General features: G+C 47.4%; 1 protein-coding gene across 13 annotated transcripts in view; it reads left to right on the forward strand.

Moving 5' to 3' along the window:
- The window catches only part of CAST (calpastatin), a 70807-nt gene extending 60094 nt beyond the window's left edge, over positions 1 to 10713 (forward strand). For 12 of the 13 annotated variants that reach the window (XM_064437702.1, XM_064437690.1, XM_064437697.1 and 9 more), the window contains 7 exons: positions 120 to 221; positions 1941 to 2033; positions 2903 to 2956; positions 3357 to 3446; positions 7264 to 7340; positions 8247 to 8313; positions 9394 to 10713. In XM_064437702.1, coding sequence (XP_064293772.1) covers positions 120 to 221; positions 1941 to 2033; positions 2903 to 2956; positions 3357 to 3446; positions 7264 to 7340; positions 8247 to 8304 — 474 coding nt within the window. In that variant the 3' untranslated portion in view covers positions 8305 to 8313; positions 9394 to 10713. The remainder of the gene's footprint in view (positions 1 to 119; positions 222 to 1940; positions 2034 to 2902; positions 2957 to 3356; positions 3447 to 7263; positions 7341 to 8246; positions 8314 to 9393) is intronic. The other variant, XM_064437692.1, reaches the window with a different exon arrangement.
- Positions 10714 to 18884: the final 8171 nt, after the last annotated feature.

Consider the following 18884-nt stretch of genomic DNA (forward strand, 5'->3'; position numbering starts at 1 on the left):
GGTGGTTATTCATTGTCCACTGAAGTTGACAGTTCATTCGTCGGTACTTATATTCGCTTGATGAATGAAATTATTTTTACCGCTGATTTGCGTTCACGACTGTGTTTATACTTTGTTAGGGAGGAAAAGAGATGGATGAAGCCTTGGATCTCCTGTCTGATTCCCTGGGACAGAGGGAGCCTGGCCCTGATGAGAACAAACCGGTTGTGGATGAAGTAAAGGTAACAAAAGACATTCTGAAACTTGTGCAGTCTGGGGAGGGGCGGGGGCTGACAAACAAAACCAACAAAAATCAGACCTGAGAGACTTACCTTATTTCTTAGAGATTTGTTTAAAATGGTATGCTGCAGTGTTTCTTACGTACTCCTAGGAGTACATGGCATGTGGGTTTCAGATGTAGGAGTAAGGTTAAAAGAAAAAACCAACACGCTCCAATGTTGTCCCACACGCAGGCGCAGCAGCCCGTTCACTGAAATGCTTTTTGCTTCTAAGCATGCACTGTTCAATCAGCTGGGTTACTTGTAGCTTTTGAGAAACATGTTGAGCTAGGAAATATCTTTCAGCCGCTTGGCGGTGAGCATTGAAGTATTACAGGAAATTTGCAGCAGTTTGATTTGGGTGCCTTTTATCGTCATTGTTCCGGTTATTTTTTCAGGTGCCTTCTCTGGCCCGTTTCTAAAATGAAATTTTTGGCCTTCTTTTTGTCAAACTTTGACCTCTATAACCCCACAAATACCCAGTTCATCATCAGGTGTGTTCATTTAGTCAGTCCCATTTTTTAAGTTGCCTGTTTCTGCTTGTTTTGTCCTCATTCAGTCTTGCTTCATGCGAGTGCATAAAGACCCTACTGCTCGTCAGGAAATCCGATGCTTTTCTGCGTAACAGTAGTAGCAGTAGTAGTAAACAATAAACTGAAATACTTAAGGTAGAGGACGTTACTGGGGGGAAGAACCGCCACAAGCTGCCCATGAATAAATTTAGGGTGGAATCTAGGAGTTTTCTACTCTCAGCCGAGGCTCTAGTGTGGGGGTTGTTGGCGGCCTTAGGAACAGGTTCATACAGCCCGGGTAGCGTTGTCCCTTGCCGTAGCAAGGGAGCGAGTGCTTCACGTGCGAGATCTCAGCAACTGCTGTGCTTCACTGGAGCTGTAGGAGCCCAGCTTTCTTCATGTGTTGTTCTTTACAAAGGCATGGAAAAGGCTTGTGCTGGATGACAAAATTTCAGAAAGAAGCGTTTTAAATGTCTGTGTTAAGAAATAGAAAAATGTTCTTCAGCAATAGGCATAAAAACCTGCTTGTATTTGGCATGTTCCTAGTATGTTTGCTGGTAATCAAAACAGCCTAAATTGAAAAATAAACATAGTGGAAGGGATGCGTCCCTCCTTGATGCAGTTTTGAGGAGCTTGTGGTGCTCTGCCTTCCAGTTGTGTTGGATTTGGAACTGACTCTGCCTCCGAAGTCTGATGAGGAGTGTAGGCCACTCTTCATTAGTTTGGGTGTCAGGTTGCTAAGTCCCCTGGGTTTTGCTAAAGGTACTGAGATGCATTTGCAGGTAAGATGTTGCAAGAGCATCAGTTTTGTGTTAAAGCTACGATGCATGGGTGAGATTCAGTGCAGAAGTATGGAATGACTCCTTTTAGTCATATTGCTGAAACACAGAACTGAAAGCTGACATAACTGGTTTTTTACGTTGGGTTGCTGCTGAGTATACATATATTTAACTTATTAAATGTGTACACTCACTGAGAGCTAGTAAATTTAAAACTGTCAGCCATGAAACACAGTTAAGAGTGAAATAAATATATGGATTTTTTTCTGATAGTTTTGAAATTTTAAATTCTGAAAAGGCAGCTGCCGTAAATTTAATGAACACTCTGACTCACTGTTCGCTAATGTTTCTAACATAAGTATTAAAGTTCTTAAAAAATCAAATGCTTTCAGGAAAAGGCTAAATCTGAACACAGAGACAAACTTGGAGAAAGAGATGATACTATGCCACCTGACTATCGAAAACTTCTGGAGTCAGGTGAGCAGGTAAGGAAAAGCTTTTTTAGTTTTTACTGACCTGTCTTACTGCAGCACGAGAAATTTGTCCATATAAGCCAGCCTGTCCTCTCTGGAGTTACAGGGAGAACAGGGAAGCTGCATAAGTGAGAAAGTGTCTGTACTATATTTATGTATTAGCATTCGACATATAAGTATCCTATACTTAGAGTAGCTCTCTGTATCCTTGCATGCATTTAATTCAAAAAAGAAAAAAACCCCAAACCCCAAACCAAATGAAAAAATTAGTTGTTTTTTTTTTTCACTTTTAAAATGGGGCAATCTGAACAAATAAATCACTTTGAACCATCCAGTAGCAATCAACACCCTGGAGATTTAGCAGGGTAGATTCCAGTTATACTGGCTCAGTGTTTCAGATGCTCCAGAAAACCAAGTGAAAAAACAGGGTGTCTCCCATAAACCAGCTTGGCTTTATAGTCTCTTTTTAAACGGGAGATACTTGCAAACTGTAGGTAATAATGCTGGTTCATTCCAAGTAGTTTTCTTCCAAGTTTAGGGATGAAGTATATATACAGGTGTTGCCTTGGTGGTATATCTAAAGCCCTGTGAAACTGCCATTCACTGGAGCAAGCAACCGCTCTGGCAGTGATTTGATCTTTTCTGGACCAGGAGACTACAAGGATAGAAAGATGATATCGCAGATGTAGTCGAAGTAACAGAGCTTGAAAATACATTGTGAACTGCCTTTGAATACATAGCATGAGGAATAAAGAAATCAGTTCAGAATGGTTCAACTTTCTTGGTAATCCATAAACTCCCAATGTCATACGTAAGTACTTGTGTCTGAAAACTAATCTGACCAGTTCAAACAGAGGATGTAATCTTTCCTTCTTCCCCAGGGTAAGCCAGTAAAGCCAACAGCAAAGGATGATGTGGCACACAAAGAACAAAAGGTAACGTTTATGACATTTTTGTTCTGTGTTTCACACTGTCTGCTCTGATCTTTTTTTCAAAGTACTGTCATTGTAGGCTCAAGGCGTGATTCACTGCAAACTCTCATAAATGCTATTGAATGCAGTAGGTACTAGTTACAGTGCAGACAGAAAAAGTTTTGTGAATAGTAACTCTTCAAAATACAGTTTTCTTGCACAACTACGCTGTGAATGTTAAGGTTTCAGAGAAATTGTGTATCTTGGAAACCTGAAATAGACACCTCTGCTCTAACACGTGTAGAGCTCTAGTATGGGTTTTTTTAATAAAGGGATAATTGAAGCAGACATAAATTCCCAAAACATTGATTTCCCTGTGGGAAGTATTGCATATTGTGTGACTTCAGAATTAAAATTATTGCAGAAGCCTACAGATGACTCTGCAGCTATTGATGCCCTATCAGGTGACTTTGATACTTGTGCAAAGGCTCCTGCCACACCACAGCCCTCAAAGGTAGGACATTTTCTGCTAATAACTTGCACAATAAACAGTTTTTCACTACTCTCTGAAAGTTCCCCACTTCTCTGTGCAGTATACCTCAGTTTAGGTTAAGAGCTAGCCTCTTTGGAAGACGCTGTCCAGATGTAGTGATTGCCTTACTGCTCTAATTGAAGTTTGATGCATCTTGCTGTGCACTGAATATTTGGAAGAAGGAAGGTTTATGATATTTAGGGTCTTTTAGAGAGGAGAGACAGGCTTGGAGAAATGAGTTGAGCAGAGAATTGTTGTAACAGTTTTTGTACAGATTAGTGTGTTCAAAAAATGTAGAGAGACAGAGAAATCTTTATGCAGTGATTGCATGTGCTACCTAGCAATAGTGGTAGGCTGGAACTGAGAAACAGTTCAAGAGGGTTTTGCAGAGAGAAATGCTAGTAGTAGAAAAGAGTTTCAGCCGTGTTAAGGAAAACAGTAGAGCTGATAAGAAAAATGAAGGAGGAATGGACTGGGGAGGTCTTGTAATGAGAAATTGTTTATTTGTCACATAGTCGTCTTAAACACAGCTGACAAACACCTGTCAGAGTGCTCCCAGCAAAGTGCTGCACGTCTCAAAGGCGCAGGAGCAGGCCGTCCCCGTGTGCCGTAAGTCGAGCAGGCGGGGGAGAAGGCCGGCTTGGATGAATAGGGAGCTTTGGCTGGAACTCAAGAAAAAAAGGAGAGCTTACCGCCTTTGGAAGAAGGGGCAGGTGACTCAGGACGACTAAAAGGATGGTGTGAGGTTATGCAGGGAAAAGATTAGAAAGGCAAAGGCCCAGCTGGAACTTAAACTGGCCGCCACTGTTAAAGATAACAAAAAATGTTTTTATAAATACATCACTGACGAAAGGAGGGCCAGGGAGAACCTCCCTCCTTTGCTGGATGCGGAAGGTAACCTTGCCAGGAAAGATGAGGAGAAGGCTGAGGTACTTAATGCTTTCTTTGCCTCAGTCTTTAATAGTCAGACTGGTCACCCTCAGGGCTGTCAGGCCCTGTGCTGGGAGATGGAGCTAGTATGCAGAATGAAGTCCCAGCTGTTGAAGAGGTGGCGGTCACCGACCTGCTCCTTCACCTGGATGTTCACAAGTCCATGGGGCCGGATGGGATCCGCAGAAGGATACTGAGGGAGCTGGCAGAGGAGCTCGCCAAGCCACTGTCCATTATTTATCAGCAGCCCTGGTCAACCAGGGAGGTCCCAGATGACTGGAAACTAGCGAACGTGACGCCTCCCTACAAGAAGGGTCGGAAGGAGGCTCTGGGGAGCTACAGGCCCGTCTGCCTGACCTCGGTGCCGGGAAAGGTCATGGAGCAGATCGTCTTGAATGCCATTACGCGGCACGTGCAGGAAACCGGGGGATTGGGCTCAGCCAGCATGGGTTTATGAAAGGGAGGTCCTGCCTCTCTAACCTGGTCTCCTTCTACAATAAGGTGACCCGCTTAGCGGATGAGGCTGTGGACGTTGTCTACTTGGACTCTAGTAAGGCCTTTGACACTGTCTCCCACAGCATTCTCCTGGAGAAGCTGGCTGCTCATGGCTTGGACAGGTGCACTCTGCACTGGGTTAAAAACTGGCTGGCTGGACAGCCGAGCCCAGAGAGTGGTGGTGAATGGAGTCAAACCCAGTTGGCGGCCTACATGAGTGGTGTTCCCAGGGCTCAGTGTTGGGGCCAGTCCTGTTCAATATCTTCACTGATGATCTGGATGAGGGGAACGAGTGCACCCTCTGTAAGTTTGCAGATGACACCAAGCTGAGTGGAAGTGTCAATCTGCTGGAGGGCAGGAAGGCCCTACAGAGGGACCTGGACAGGCTGGATCGCTGGGCCAGAGCCAATGGTATGAGATTCAACAAGGCCAAGTGCCGGGTCCTGCACTTGGGTCACACCAACCCCATGCAACACTACAGGCTTGGGGAGGAGTGGCTGGAGAGCTGCCTGGAGGAAAAGGACATGGGGGTGTTGTTTGACAGCGGCTGAACATCAGCCGGCAGTGTGCTCAGGTGGCCAAGGGGGCCAATGGCATCCTGGCTTGTATCAGGAATAGTGTGGCCAGGAGGAGCAGGGAGGTGACAGTGCCCCTGTGCTCGGCACTGGTGAGGCCGCACCTCAAGTACTATGTGCAGTTTTGGGCACCTCACTACAAGAAGGGCCTTGAGGGGCTGGAGCGTGTCCAGAGAAGGGCAGCGGGGCTGGGGCAGGGTCTGGAGCACAAGTGTGCTGGGGGGTGGCTGGGGGGGCTGGGGGGGTTTAGCCTGGAGAAGAGGGGGCTGAGGGGAGCCCTTCTCGCTCTCTGCAGCTGCCTGAGAGGGGCTGGAGTGAGGGGGGGGCTGGTCTCTGCTCCCTAGTAACGAGTGGTAGGATGAGAGGAAACGGCCTCAAGCTGTTCCAGGGGAAGTTTAGGTTAGATATTAGAGAAAACTTCACTGAAAGGGTTGTCAGGCCTTGGAACAGGCTGCCCAGGGAGGTGGTAGAGGCTCCATCCCTGGAGGTATTTAAAGGAAAGGTAGACGTGGTGCTTGAGGATATGGTTTAGGGGTGGCCTTGGCAGTGATAGGTTAGAGGTTGGACTCGATGGTCTTAAGGGTCTTTTCCCTTTTATGACTCTTTTATGATTTCCTTTAATGATTCTGTGATTCTATGTGCTGACTTATCCTCGTAGTCATTACCTTCGAGCTTAGACAGAGGGAGGGGTCTTGTATGGCTTTGAAATATCCACCATGCCACTACAGTCACCTTACCCACTTCCTTGGCAGAGGAGTCCAAGGGCGCTCTGGGGCAGCTGGTGGGATCTCAGCGTGAAAATCGTGGAGTCCTTCTGTCTTCTACAAGCGCTCGAACTGGCTAAGAGCCAGCAGCCCCCTCTCGTTAGCCATTTGCTCCCTTACCCTGCATGTGCTGTGTTCTGCCCTGTGCCCTGGTCCCTCACCTACAGGCAGAGGGAACGGTGCACGCGTTGGTTTTTTGAACGGCGCATGTTTTTTGTACTTGGCTGTTAAAGCAGCTGCTGTTGTCTCTCGTCTCCTACTGGCTCCTGCCAGCCCGTCCCTGCCTGTTTCTTGCAAGGAGAAATTAGAAAACAAGACAGGAATTTACAAGATCTTTGAACTTTGACCAAACCAGGATATTGGCAGGCAAAAATCAAATGCCTGGGACAGACGCAGCTGTGGAGGAATAAGCAGTTCCCAAGTGAAACTCTGCATTAGCTTCCTTAAGCTTATCCTACCAGGCACCCCGTTACCAAGAGTGAATTTTAAGCTTGTCCGTACTTAGAACGTTGACTATGAGTCTCTGTGCTTTTACGTTGCGGTGCGTTTCTTCCTCCGCCGGGGGGCAGAGAAGCATCAGCTTTGAAACTGAACCCTGAAAAGTTCCAAGCAGATGCAGTTCCTGGAAGGAAACAGCTGCGTTTCCAAACAGCTCTTCTGGCCACTGCAGTGCTTCCCCAAGGGCTTGCCTTGACACCGAATCCTCGGCTGGCTTAGGGCAAACCGGTGGTGTTTTAAGTGCTGTTTTATTTGGTTACGGGCTTTGCAGCTAAATCGTCTGCTGCAGCGTTATTGCCTATCCCAGCGTTTCTCTCCGTGTGCGCTTCCTGGTGCCCCGGTCTCCCCATCTTCAGACGAGGCTCCAGGCTCCAGCCTGCTGCGGACTAAGGGCAGCAATGGGATGCACGCGTCCTGCACTGAGCGCTCTCCCACCTTACGAGCCACGTGTAAAATAATGTGTTACGGCAGATGTCAAAGTAGGAGCCGTAAATCCTCCATTCTCTTTGTAACTGTAATTATTTTTTGTCCTTGGAGTGTAGGACAAAAGTGGAAAGGAAACGACCAGGAAAACGAACACAAAGGATAAAGGAAAACCCAAAGACCCTAAAAAGGTAGAAACATGCATATTATAATACAGGCAGCCACGGCTACCCTACACCGTAACTGTGAAAGATGGGCAACTGGAATTTGGAGTCATGTTACATGGATGTTGTTTTGGGCAGCATTTTGCATCAAAGGGTTGAACTTGCCCATTTTTGTAAGCGTGTACGTAGGAGAAAAGCACCCGTCTTTTTCAAGGGACATTTTCAGTAAATGGGCGACAAAATGTGTTTCTTTCAGAGAGAGCGATCTCTGCAGGGGCTCCGTGCATGCTCCGCAGGCTCCTCATTCCCGTATTTGCTGATCCAGGAGCGACACTTCACATGCCTATAGCTGCCTCGGGATCCCCATCACCTCTCTCTTTTCTTGCCAGTCTTAAATAAGAGCATTCTAAAAGCGATTAGAATACACTCCTTCGACCACATGTCCTTTTCTCAAGTTATTATCATAATGTATTTTTAAAAAATGCAGGAAAACCTACATATAGTCATAAATAAGTATGCAGAACGAATCTGGTGGGAAAAAGCTTTATTATGAAATGGCTGCGCGTGCCTTCTGTGTAACGACAGCCTTTCAATTTTCCGTGTAGAACTGGGGGGTGTCTTTAACTCGTCTTCGGAAGGATGTCTTTTTTAATGTTCTGAGTTGGGGCTGGATTGCGGGCGTGGGTAAAGGATGTTGAGAAACGGGCTATGGAGAGGTCACAGCCCTCTGTATCCGAAACAAAGTGAGTGATGGTGGAAAATGGAAAACGCCTGTACTCAACAGAAGATACAGGTAGTGTTGTTAAACTTTCTCTAAGCGCAGATCGTATTTACGTCTGAACTGTGGTTCTGATGAGTGTCTGTCACTGCTTGATTTCAGGTTTTGGCTTAGCTCACAGTGTCTTACTATCTCATGCTTCTCTTGCTCTTTAGGCTAATGGACGGTCCTCCAGCGGCAAATCTGAGAAGCAGAAAACGAGCTAAACGTTAAGACGATTGGGTGAGATTTCTTCTTCCCTGTTTCTGAACTACCACAAAGGCAACTCGTGCTAGTGTTACTAAGCTGACTTTTGCGGACTTCAGCTGAACCAAGACAGGATCAGAGAGGCTGGCAGACACAACACTTGGAATGACTTTGAAGTACAGTGTTCCTAGGCAGGAAAGGTTTTCTTCACGCCTTTTGCCTGCACAGTTTGTGCAGAATTCCTTCACGTAGCTAAATCCCTTTAGGTTCCTGTACCAAAGCATTGCAAGGCATGACGTGCTGCTTCCCTAGTAAGACCTTTTTTAAAGAGCAATGAAGACCAAGCACGCATCAACCGGTTGTTTTTGCCTCTAGGGCAGTGAGCTACGTCATTATTCCTGCACCAGGCTAACTCTGGGACAACATGCAGAACAGACAAAAAAGCCCCGCAGCCAGGCTGGCAGGCAGAGCAGGGTTCAGTGCCCCGCTCTCGCCTTCCCTGGCACGAACACAGCCTCGCTCTGTGCCCGTGTTCCACTGCCCCCCCGGGCTTCTTTGTACGGAGCTTGATCGCACCCTTAACACAGGAGTGAGTGACCGGAGTCTTCCACCATCACCATTAGTTCGTGGAAGTATTCGCGTAACCACGCTTTGATGCTTGATACAGTGCTTCAGGCTGGAGGGTGTCCCGGGGTGTGGAGGAGAGAGGCAAGGGCACACCCAGCGCCGGGCTCCGTCCACCCGCCTGCCAGCCAGGAGGGTCCCAGTTGTGGCTTTCTGGAGAACCTGCAGAGGAGCCTCTCCTCTGACTGCAGAGGCAGTCCTGGCAGTGTGAGTGATTACACGAGCGAAAGCCCCGGAGAGGATTTGGCAGCGAACTTCAAATGGGCAAGGCAGAGATGCATTGTTACGGCCTATCGGCAGCGGAGCTCTACCCTCGCTGCAGCATCACCTTCAAACAATACCTGGTCTCCTGCGGTATTAAGCCTTCCTGGATCTGTTTCTGTCGCTAGTGGCTTACATTCCCAGTAATTCCGCCCAGGTTTATTTTGTGGCTTCCTTTTCCCAGAGAAAGAGGATAAGCACTCACATTTTCTTCCTTTTTCCTCCCTCCAGGGTCTTGGTGCCTCACGTAAAATGTCTTCTCTGCCTTGGTGGATAATTCTTCCTGAAGAACAAAAGCTGATGCAAAAAGCACGTGGTTATTCTGGGTGGTTTTTGTACAGCCATACTTGCTGGACTTTGTAATATTTTCTTTTTTCCCGGTAGTAGACTAAGGTGGTTTTTATTCCTTTTTTTCTCTAGCCGTTCATCAAACCACACCACCATTCTTTCTGTTATACTCATCTACTTTGACTGCTTTGTCATCCTCTTCGGTTTCAGAGAGAAAGAACGCTTTCTATTTGCAAGAAATATATTTCATAACTGAGAAGCAATGCCAAGAAAAAAAAAAAGAATCTGCAGACTTTTGCACAGAGTCTCCACATAGTGCCTGTAAATCTCAGAATAACTTGTAAGTGCTAGCCTTTTTAGCGTTGCAGTGAGTGCACTACGTATTCTGGAATATAATGAGCTTCAGCTGTCCTCAGCCCGCCTCTGCCTGGCTGTACGGTCTTTCCTCAAGCTGGTTCCTGGTAGGAAAGCGTAGGTAAGCTGGGGGTAGCTAAAGAATGAGAAACTGGGGATTAACTGCTTCATCGAGCATATCTAGTAATAAATCAGGTATTTTGGATGCTGTAGTTACAACAACAAAACCACACCAGATAAGGGTCTTAGGGTTTTTGTGTTTTTCTGTTTTGTTTTTGTTTCTTTCTTACTATTTCCAATCGTATCTGTACTGCTGTCTCGTAATTTCTGCAGTCTCCTGGACTGAACAAATACAAATCCTGGTGTACCAATGACACCATTACCATCACGAAAGAGGAAAGAAAGACGGCACATGAGCCTAGGCAGAGGTCAAAGAGAAGTTCAGGTCAACAGGCAGACCTCTTAAAATTTTATCCCGCACCGTTTCTGGTCCTTGCTCCTGTTCCTCGCACTCCAGAAGGGAATGCAGAAACAGGGTGGAAGTTAAAGCTGCAAGGAACAGCGTCACATTCACCTGCTCTGCGAGAGACCAGGCATGAGCAGGCACCTCTCGTAAGTCTGCTGCAGGCAGGGCTGTCGCGAGTGAGGTGTGCCAAGTGCCTCCGTGTTTTCCTCTGTCTTCATAACCCGCAGAACCCCTTTTGCACATCCTTACACATGTACCGCTTCACCCTTAGCTTGCAGAGGAAGGTCATACCAACAGTTGTTCTGATACCAAAATGAGCCTCTAGCATGTAGTGTTGCAGACGGAGACGGCCCGGAGACTTAAGTTGGGGATATGTAGACTTTTAACTGTACCTTGCAGTCTCTGAGAACCTGTGTCACACTAATAAAGTTTCCAAGACCGCACTGCGTTGTTGTAACTTTTTGTATCTACTGCTGCTATCAGAATGGGTCTTGCAAGACAAAAGAAACCCTAGAAATGATTTAAAACCCCCCAATGTTGGCCTATTAAAACTCAATGTGTTTAAAAGACCCGCAAAATACCTGTCAGTGGTGCTGCGTGAAGGCCCTCGCAGTCTGATCAAGAGCCAGCCACAGTTTTTTCCCCTTTTCCTTTGGTATCAAAGCTGTCGCAGTTAACTAGGACTGAGTTTAACTCGTGGACCCCCGTTGTGTAGGGAAGCTGCTGAAAGATTAAGGCATAAGGACAAGAGTTTTCAGAAACGTAGTGATTACTGTGATGAAAAATTCCAGTTAGAATTTTTGATGAACCCTGCGGTACGCCAGTGGGTAAGAGTCGTTCTGAGGTGACAGACGGAACCAGGGGAAAACCTTTTCGCAGTGTCCCAGCGTCCGTCGTTGCCCTCACCGCAGGATTCTGTCCTTTAGCCCAGTGCTGGTTTTCAGCAAGGGGGAAAGCGAGACGCCTAAGAAGAGGAGGAAGACGGGAGTACACTGATAGTGAAACAGAAATGGGTGCGTAAGAACCCAAAAAGCTGCTGGGTGTTTGCAAGCTCTGCACAGGTGTGCGTAGGCGATACCATGACCTCTCCAGCCGGTTTTCTTGTGGATGTTTTCATATAGGTAATGGCAGCTCTTTAAGTACTGCTGTTTTTCAGCCAGCCCTTGGCACAGGGGTAGAATTTCTGTCCAACCTTGGGGAAAACAGATTTCCAATGACACTGAAGAATCTTACACTCTCCCTAGACCCACGCCTAAGTGGCAAAGAATGCTTTTGGAAGGTGCACGTATCAAGGCCACGGCGTGGAATGGTAATGTGAGAGGGCACAGGTAACGTGTCAAACTCCTAGATACTGATGGGTAGAAAACTAGATGCTTACTGCATTTGAAGGCGACTGTTGGCGTCTGCAAAACCCACCACCTTGTAGTTCATTTTGATCATAACCTACTGTAGGGCAAATCTGAAAGGGGAAAAAAAAGTTTTGGTCATCTCTCTTTGATGTCATAACCATAAGTAGTGGTCACAGCCTTCACTAATATATTAGAGAGACACATTAGTCATGAGAAGTTACGAAATTTGAAAAAAACGAGACTAAGGAATATTGGCATTTGTCGTGCTGTTCCACAGTCTTAATTTTTGTATTCTGATAGCTGTACTTCTGCAGGTACTGGACAAGTCCAGCTTTAAAGGCAGCAGCAGTCAGGAAGTCCCTCAGCATATTTAATATACGAGATCCCTGGGGAAAAAAAAAAAAAAAAGAAGAGGGACAAAGTGTTTCCAAAATTAGCTTAGCTGGCAAGGTGTTTGTTTCAGAAAAACTGCCGCATGGCACTAGTCCGCGTAACCGTTCGCTTTTGTATGTCTCTGGTTAAAAAATTATCAGGTTTTATGTATATTGAAACAGTACTTCGTTTTTTTGTGATCACTACTCCTAAAAACATGACTGATTAAGTTACGTTATTATTATTTTGATTACTCTACAAGGCAGCACCATGAAAGGCTCCAGCGAAAAATACTCCTTGGGTTAAGAACCTAAAAAACTGGTTTAAGTCTAAATTGATACAGAACAGAGAGAAGAAGAAGTAAAGGCTTCCTGATTTTAGAAATGGAAGAGGCAGCTGCCATTTGAATGCACCCAGGTGTCTCAGACAAGGAAGTGTTCAAGTCATAAAGTTATTAACACCATGTGTCAGGGATGCCTTATGTGTAGGGGTGTACTCAGTAAAATACAGTTGTATAGTACAAGCCGTACAACTGACATCTATAGCAGTTATGTATTTACCTTCTCATAGGAAAGATCATTACCAATCAGTTCTAAAATTTGAGCTGGATATTCCACAGGAGTAGATACACGATGTGATGAATTTCATGCATCCTCTGCCACGGCATCAAAGAATCTCCTTAAGAAAGAGTCTCCCTAATAGGACAGAAAACAAAATATTACTACTAAATTTTGCTCAGTGACCAGAGAATCCCAATTCGTTCACTTTTCAGTCCATTCTACATGACCTTTATATCATAGAAAGAAAACAAAACATACCTTTCTTTTTATATGACAGCATAACCTCCTCCAGACAGTAAAACAGACAGCCACATGAGTTCTAGCTCTGAGCTGAGTAGAGCGCAATGATGACGTCTTTCTCTCTGCTGGTGATGCCCTTGTTGATGCAAGCCAGCATCCTGTTGGCCTTCTTGGCCGCAGCAGCCACTGTTCGCTCATGCTGAGCTTCCCGTCCACCGGGACCCCCGGGTCCCTTTCCACAGAGCTGCTCTCCAGCTGGGTGGATCCCAGTCTGTGAGGATTTGTTCCATAACTTTCCCAGGGTTTGAAGCAAGGCTGATGGGCCTACAGTTACCTGGATCTGCTCTTGGGCCTTTCTTGTAGACAGGGGTCACATTTGCCTTCCTCCAGTCCTCTGGGACATCCCCCGTTCTCCACGACTTCTCAAAGGTTATGGAGAGCGGCCTTGCAATGAAGTCAGCCAGCTCTCTCCACACCCTTGGGTGGGTGGCATCAGGGCCCATCGATGTGTAGGGGTCAAGCTCCTGTAATAATTCATGTGCTGACTCTTCCTTCCCTGCTGGTGGGTCGGGGTTTGGATCAACCGGCAATTTTGTTCCCAAAGCCTGGGGCCCAACACTGTTGGCGAAGGCAGAGGTGACAAAAGTGTTGAGGACCTCTGCCTTTTCAGCATCGTTGGTGATTGACTCTCCTAATCTGTTTAACAGTGGGCCTACGGTTTCCTTCTTTTTCTGCTTGTGGCTGACATACCTGAAGGAACCTTTCTTGTTATTTTTGACATCTACGCCAGTTTCAGTCTGAGCTGGGCTTTTGCTTTTCTGACTGCATCTCTGCACGCTCTGGCAATGCCCTTGTAGCTCTCGAGGGATAATCCTCCACTTCTCCATCTCCGGTATGCTTCCCTTTTGGATTTGAGTAGACCCAGGAGGTCATGGTTGAGCCAAGGGGGCCTCTTGCTCCGCTTACTTCCCTTTCCTTTAGAGGGGATAAGCTGGTTCTGTGCTTCCGACAGAGAGTTCTTGAAGAACTCCCACCACTCACTAGCTCCTTTGTCTTCCCTGGAAGCATCCCAATGGAATCCCTCCCAGCTGAGCCCTGAGTGAACTGAGGTTTCCTCTCCTAAAATCCAGAACCCTTGTCTTAGAGCTGACCTTCGGCATGCTCAGCAGGATCCCCAACTCCACAATATTGCGGTCACTGCAGCCAAGCCTATCACTAACGGAGATACTACAAAGCAGGTTTTCTCGCCTTGTGCGTAGCGAGTCCAGCAGTGCCTCATTCCTGGCTGGCACATCCAACATTTGTATGAGGAAGCAGTCCTCTATGCGTTCCAGGAACTTGGTGGATGACACGCGAGCTGCCACATTGTCTTCCAGCAGATCTCCGGGTAGTTGAAGTCACCCATAAGGACCAGGTTCTGTTGGCCAGAAGCTTGCTTTAGTGCCCCAGTGTCTCTTCATTGGCATTGTCATAGGATAGGAGGTCAGCAGCAGATGCCCACTGTGAGGTCCTGCTTGGAGGTGACCCCTTTGACTTTAACCCAGAGGCATTCGATAGAGCAGTCGCAATCACCATAGTTGATTTCAATACACTCGAGGTTTTCCTTAATGCAGAGTGCGATTCCTCCACCTCTTCCACCCTGACTGTCTTTACGACAGAGCCTGTAACCGTCCACTGCGATCCGCCAGTCATGTCAGTTGGCCCACTGTGTTTCAGTTACTCCTATGATGTCATACCCTTCCGAGTGGGCACGGAGCTCCAGCTCCTCCTGTTTGCTTCCTGGACTGCGTGCATTCGTATACATGCATACTCTTCTCTTTCACACCTTGGGAGACAGCTAAGGGACATTTGTCACCGCACTGCTTGGCCTGACTTACTCCCCCGTTGGACGTGCTGATCGATGGATGAGCATTTCCGCAACGGATCCCACCCGCCAAGTCCTTCAGTTTGAAGCCCGCCTCACCAAGTTAGCCAGCCTCCTGCTGGAGATTCCCTTACCCCTGTTGGGCAGGTGGGTTCCATCCCTCCCTAGCATGTTGTAGTCATTGAAGAACGCCCCGTTGGCATAAAAGCCAAACCCCTCACGGTGGCACCAGCCACGTAGCCAGGAGTTGATATACATTATGCGCCTCTTTCTGGCTGCTCCCTTCCCTCGACTGGCAAAACGGAAGAGAAGATCACTTGGGCGCCAATGTTTTTCACCTGCTCCCCCAGGGCTCAAAAGTCTTGCGTGATTTTACCCAGGTTACGGCTCTCAGTGTCATTCATGCCTACATGAAATAGCAGCAGTGGATAGCAGTCCGTTCTCTTGAGGGGTTGTGGCACCCTCTCAGCCACGTCTCGAACCTTGGTTCCTGGGAGGCATCGTACCTCTCGTGACTCCCTGTCAGGCCGGCAGATGGGTGCCTCAGTACCCTTCAACCGAGAGTCACCCACCACGAGCGCTCGTCGTTTCTTTTTACGATGTCCACGGTGTGTTGCTGGTGGAGTTTCCCCTTGCAGGGGACTTTGCAGGCCTTGCTCATGGGCGTCCTCAGTCGTTAAGGCTTCCTATCTGTTTCTGATTGTGATGGTGGAGGGTGCAGGCTGATGTGGAATCCTGCTTCTGAGAGTCACCAGGGTCCGTGGTGCCTCATTCTCGGAGGTGTCTGCCACGGGAACATGATTCTGAAACCACCTGCCTATCTCTGACTCAGCTCCTCTAACACTGTGCAGCCTCTCAACCGGTTCCTGCAGTTCGGCCACCTGACGTAACAGGTCATCAACCTGTGCACACCTCGTGCAGGTACTTCCCTTTTCATCAGGAGAGGGGTTTGGGCATTTGCTGCAACCCACAAACTGACGCTTGGCAGGAGAGCCACGTATGAAACAGTCAATCTCTCCAAACTTTTATGTTCCTGTTTTGGTGGCCTGCAATTAATGTCAAGGGCTGACAACGGTGCGAAGGCTCCACAGCATTTGAGCCGCTGGACTGAACACATCTACGCTTACAGCCCTCCTTGCCTACAGAGCTGCTGGGAGTCTGACTGCTTCACCAGAGCAGTCCTCGTGATTCACACATGAGCACCCTCAAGCCAAAGCAGCTATCTGCAGCTTGTAGCTCCAAGATCCCCCTACCCACACAGATCCATCAACCCTGACCCCTCTGCAGCCACATTTGAACTCCTTATTCTTCCCCAAATCCCACCTGAGGAACCAGCTCATGGGCTGTTGTCATAGTAATCCAAAGTTCAGAAGATGCTGAGGACTTTCCAGGGTCATACAACAATGCAGGTTCCCGGTATGGGGTCAGTCCCCAGTTTCCCATAGCACCAGACTGAAAATCAGGAATAGCGGCTAAATCTAGATTAAAAACAACATTAAAATAGTACTAGTATCATTTTAGTCAATAAAGAACTTGCTCACCCACTCATCCCACTTCATGACCCTCCCGCACAGGCACACGTATGAAACACGCTTCTAAGGGCTCTCTTAAATGTCACTGCAAAAACATACTTTAAAAAAAAGTTCTATACAGAAGATAAGGATCTGCAGTTCCCAGTGGAGCTTTTCAACCTGTCCTTAAGTTCTGTGAGGCAGCCATTTTAAAAGCCTGTGAGCCAAACTTGGCCCTGTCTTAATACTCTAAATTACTGATTTTGTCCTCTTTTACCCTCTGTGCTTCGTAATGTTCCCAAAGAGATTAAATTATTTCACACTTACCTTGTTTAGGTAAAGGATATGGAATGCTGAAGTAATCCCTGCGGAAATCTAGAAGTTCCACCGCCGCATCCGATGCATAATCAGCTTGGTCGGTCTTGTCTGGCACCGTGTGCACAGAAATCTACAGCAGACAAGCAGACAGCACTTTACTACCAGCACCAAAAGCTTAGAGAAGTTGTTCTTCGTCACAGTTACCTGAATGACCATAAAAAGGGATGCCAGAGCACACAACTGCCACTTCTCATACAAGAGTTATTAAAACACTTGCGTAAAATATTCATTTTCAGGCAGGAAATATCAGAATTAGGAATACAAGTTTTAAAACCTACCCACCAGAACCACTATGTCCCTACAAAGACTTCCAGTATTTCCACCCCTGCCCTGTCAGAGTCGTTCAGCTGACACAGGTTTATTTTAGTGCTGACCCTCCGTGAAAACTATATTTCGTTTGCCTTTAATGATATAATCTTAGATGAAACAAACTATGTTACCAATGCATGTCGTTATATAAAGAGATTAATTATATAAAGAGATTATATCATAATTATGTAAATTATATATATATAATTATATAAATTATATATATAAATGAAATTATATTTACCAAAAACTTTTGAAACTAAAAAAGCTCAGAACGCAAACTAACCACCCAATTACAAAACCAAATTCTTTCTCTCCTTCGTTCCTGTAAAACGTCAAGATACAAAAATCCAGTGATGTAACTGAAAAGCAAACCATCCTGTATTCATACAGACCTAAACGCCAAAAAGCTCTTAGAACATGACACAGAGGTGCCTTAAACCCATGGCCGGTTATTTTGCTGATGGAGTTAAAATCCAAAACAATGAAGGCCACAAGGTACCTACTCACCTTGACAGTGGTATCAGAATTGTCCTCAACAAGTCAGAGAGTTAAATTCACAGACTTCACCTAACAAACAAGCACAGCTCATCACCCAGCAGCACTATCTGCGAGGACCTTGGCACCAATAACTGTGTTTCTTCTCAGTTTAAAGGTCACAGAGTTGGAGAATGGTACAATCCCAGGTTGGTCCAGAAGGGACCTCAGGGATCACCTCGTCCAACCCATCGAGGAAGAGCACAGCCTAGACGAGACGGCCCAGCACCCTGTCCAGCCAACTCCTGAAGGTGCCCAATGTGGCCGAGTCACCCACTTCCCCCGGGAGATTATTCCAAGGGTTGACTGTTGTCACCGTGGAAAATTTCCCTCTGGTGTCCAGTTGGAATCTCCCCAGGAGCAACTTGTGTCCATTCCCCCTCGTCTTCTCCATGGGACTCCTTGTGAAAAGGGAGTCTCCATCTTCTTCGTAGCTACCCCTTAAGTACCGGTACGTGGGGATGAGCTCCCCTCTGAGCCTCCTTTTCTCAAGGCTGAACAAACCCAGCCCTCCCAGCCTATCCTCACATGGCAGCCTTCCAAGTCCCCTGATCATCCTGTGGGTGTGTCCCAGTCTGTGCCGTGCTCCCGGATTACGTTTTCCCAGGTGCAGGACCAGGCCCGGTGTCATCCGCAAACTCCATCAGGCTACACTCGATGCCGTTATCCAGATCACTTACGAAGATGTTGAATAACATTGGGCCCAACATCGGTCTCTTGGGGGACCCCACTTGTGACAGGTCGCCACTTTGAAGAAGAGCCATTTACCACCACCCTTCGGGTGGGGCCTGTCGGCCAGTTCCCCACCCACTGCACAGACCACTTGTCTGGGCCATAAGGCATTAATTTCTCCAGGAGGAGGCCGTGGGGGACCGTATCAAAGGCCTTGATACGGTACTGCATTGTGCTGCATTGTAAAGAGATGACATTGCACTCTGAAGGTATGCTGGAAAGAAGTCATGCCCATGCCCACTCTTCCCACACGGAGAACAGAAACGCGTCTATGAATATATACGGGCACTTTCATTTGTAAACGTTACTTCTACACTGGTGAAACTAGAAAAATGAAAATACCGAGCAGGCGCTCCCGGCCTCGCTGTCGGCCCTGGTGACGTGCAGGCGCCCGCTGGGCAGGACAAGCGCTCCGCTCTGCCGGGGGACTACGTCCTCTATGACGGCAGCCCCACCGAAGGTCAGGGTGGTGAGCTTAGGATGGACGAGGAGGTGGTAACGCAGCGGGACGACGTGCCTGGGGAGCCTCATCGCATCCCAGGGAAACCACATGGTGCCGCCAGCCCTGTCACCGCTGAGAGACAAGGCCACGCTCAGCAGTCCCAGCAGCCCCACTGCCGCAGCCGCACAAGGGCCTGGAAATGGTTGGCCCGGGGCAGCGCTGCCGTTTTCCACTGGTGGCCTCTGGCGACCGCCTGACAGGGACAGGAAGAAACCGCACGAGTTCCCCCACCGGGCACAAGCCCTGAGGCAGGCGGCATC

This window comes from Phalacrocorax carbo, chromosome Z (genome assembly GCF_963921805.1).
Source record: "Phalacrocorax carbo chromosome Z, bPhaCar2.1, whole genome shotgun sequence".
Lineage (NCBI taxonomy): Eukaryota > Metazoa > Chordata > Aves > Suliformes > Phalacrocoracidae > Phalacrocorax > Phalacrocorax carbo.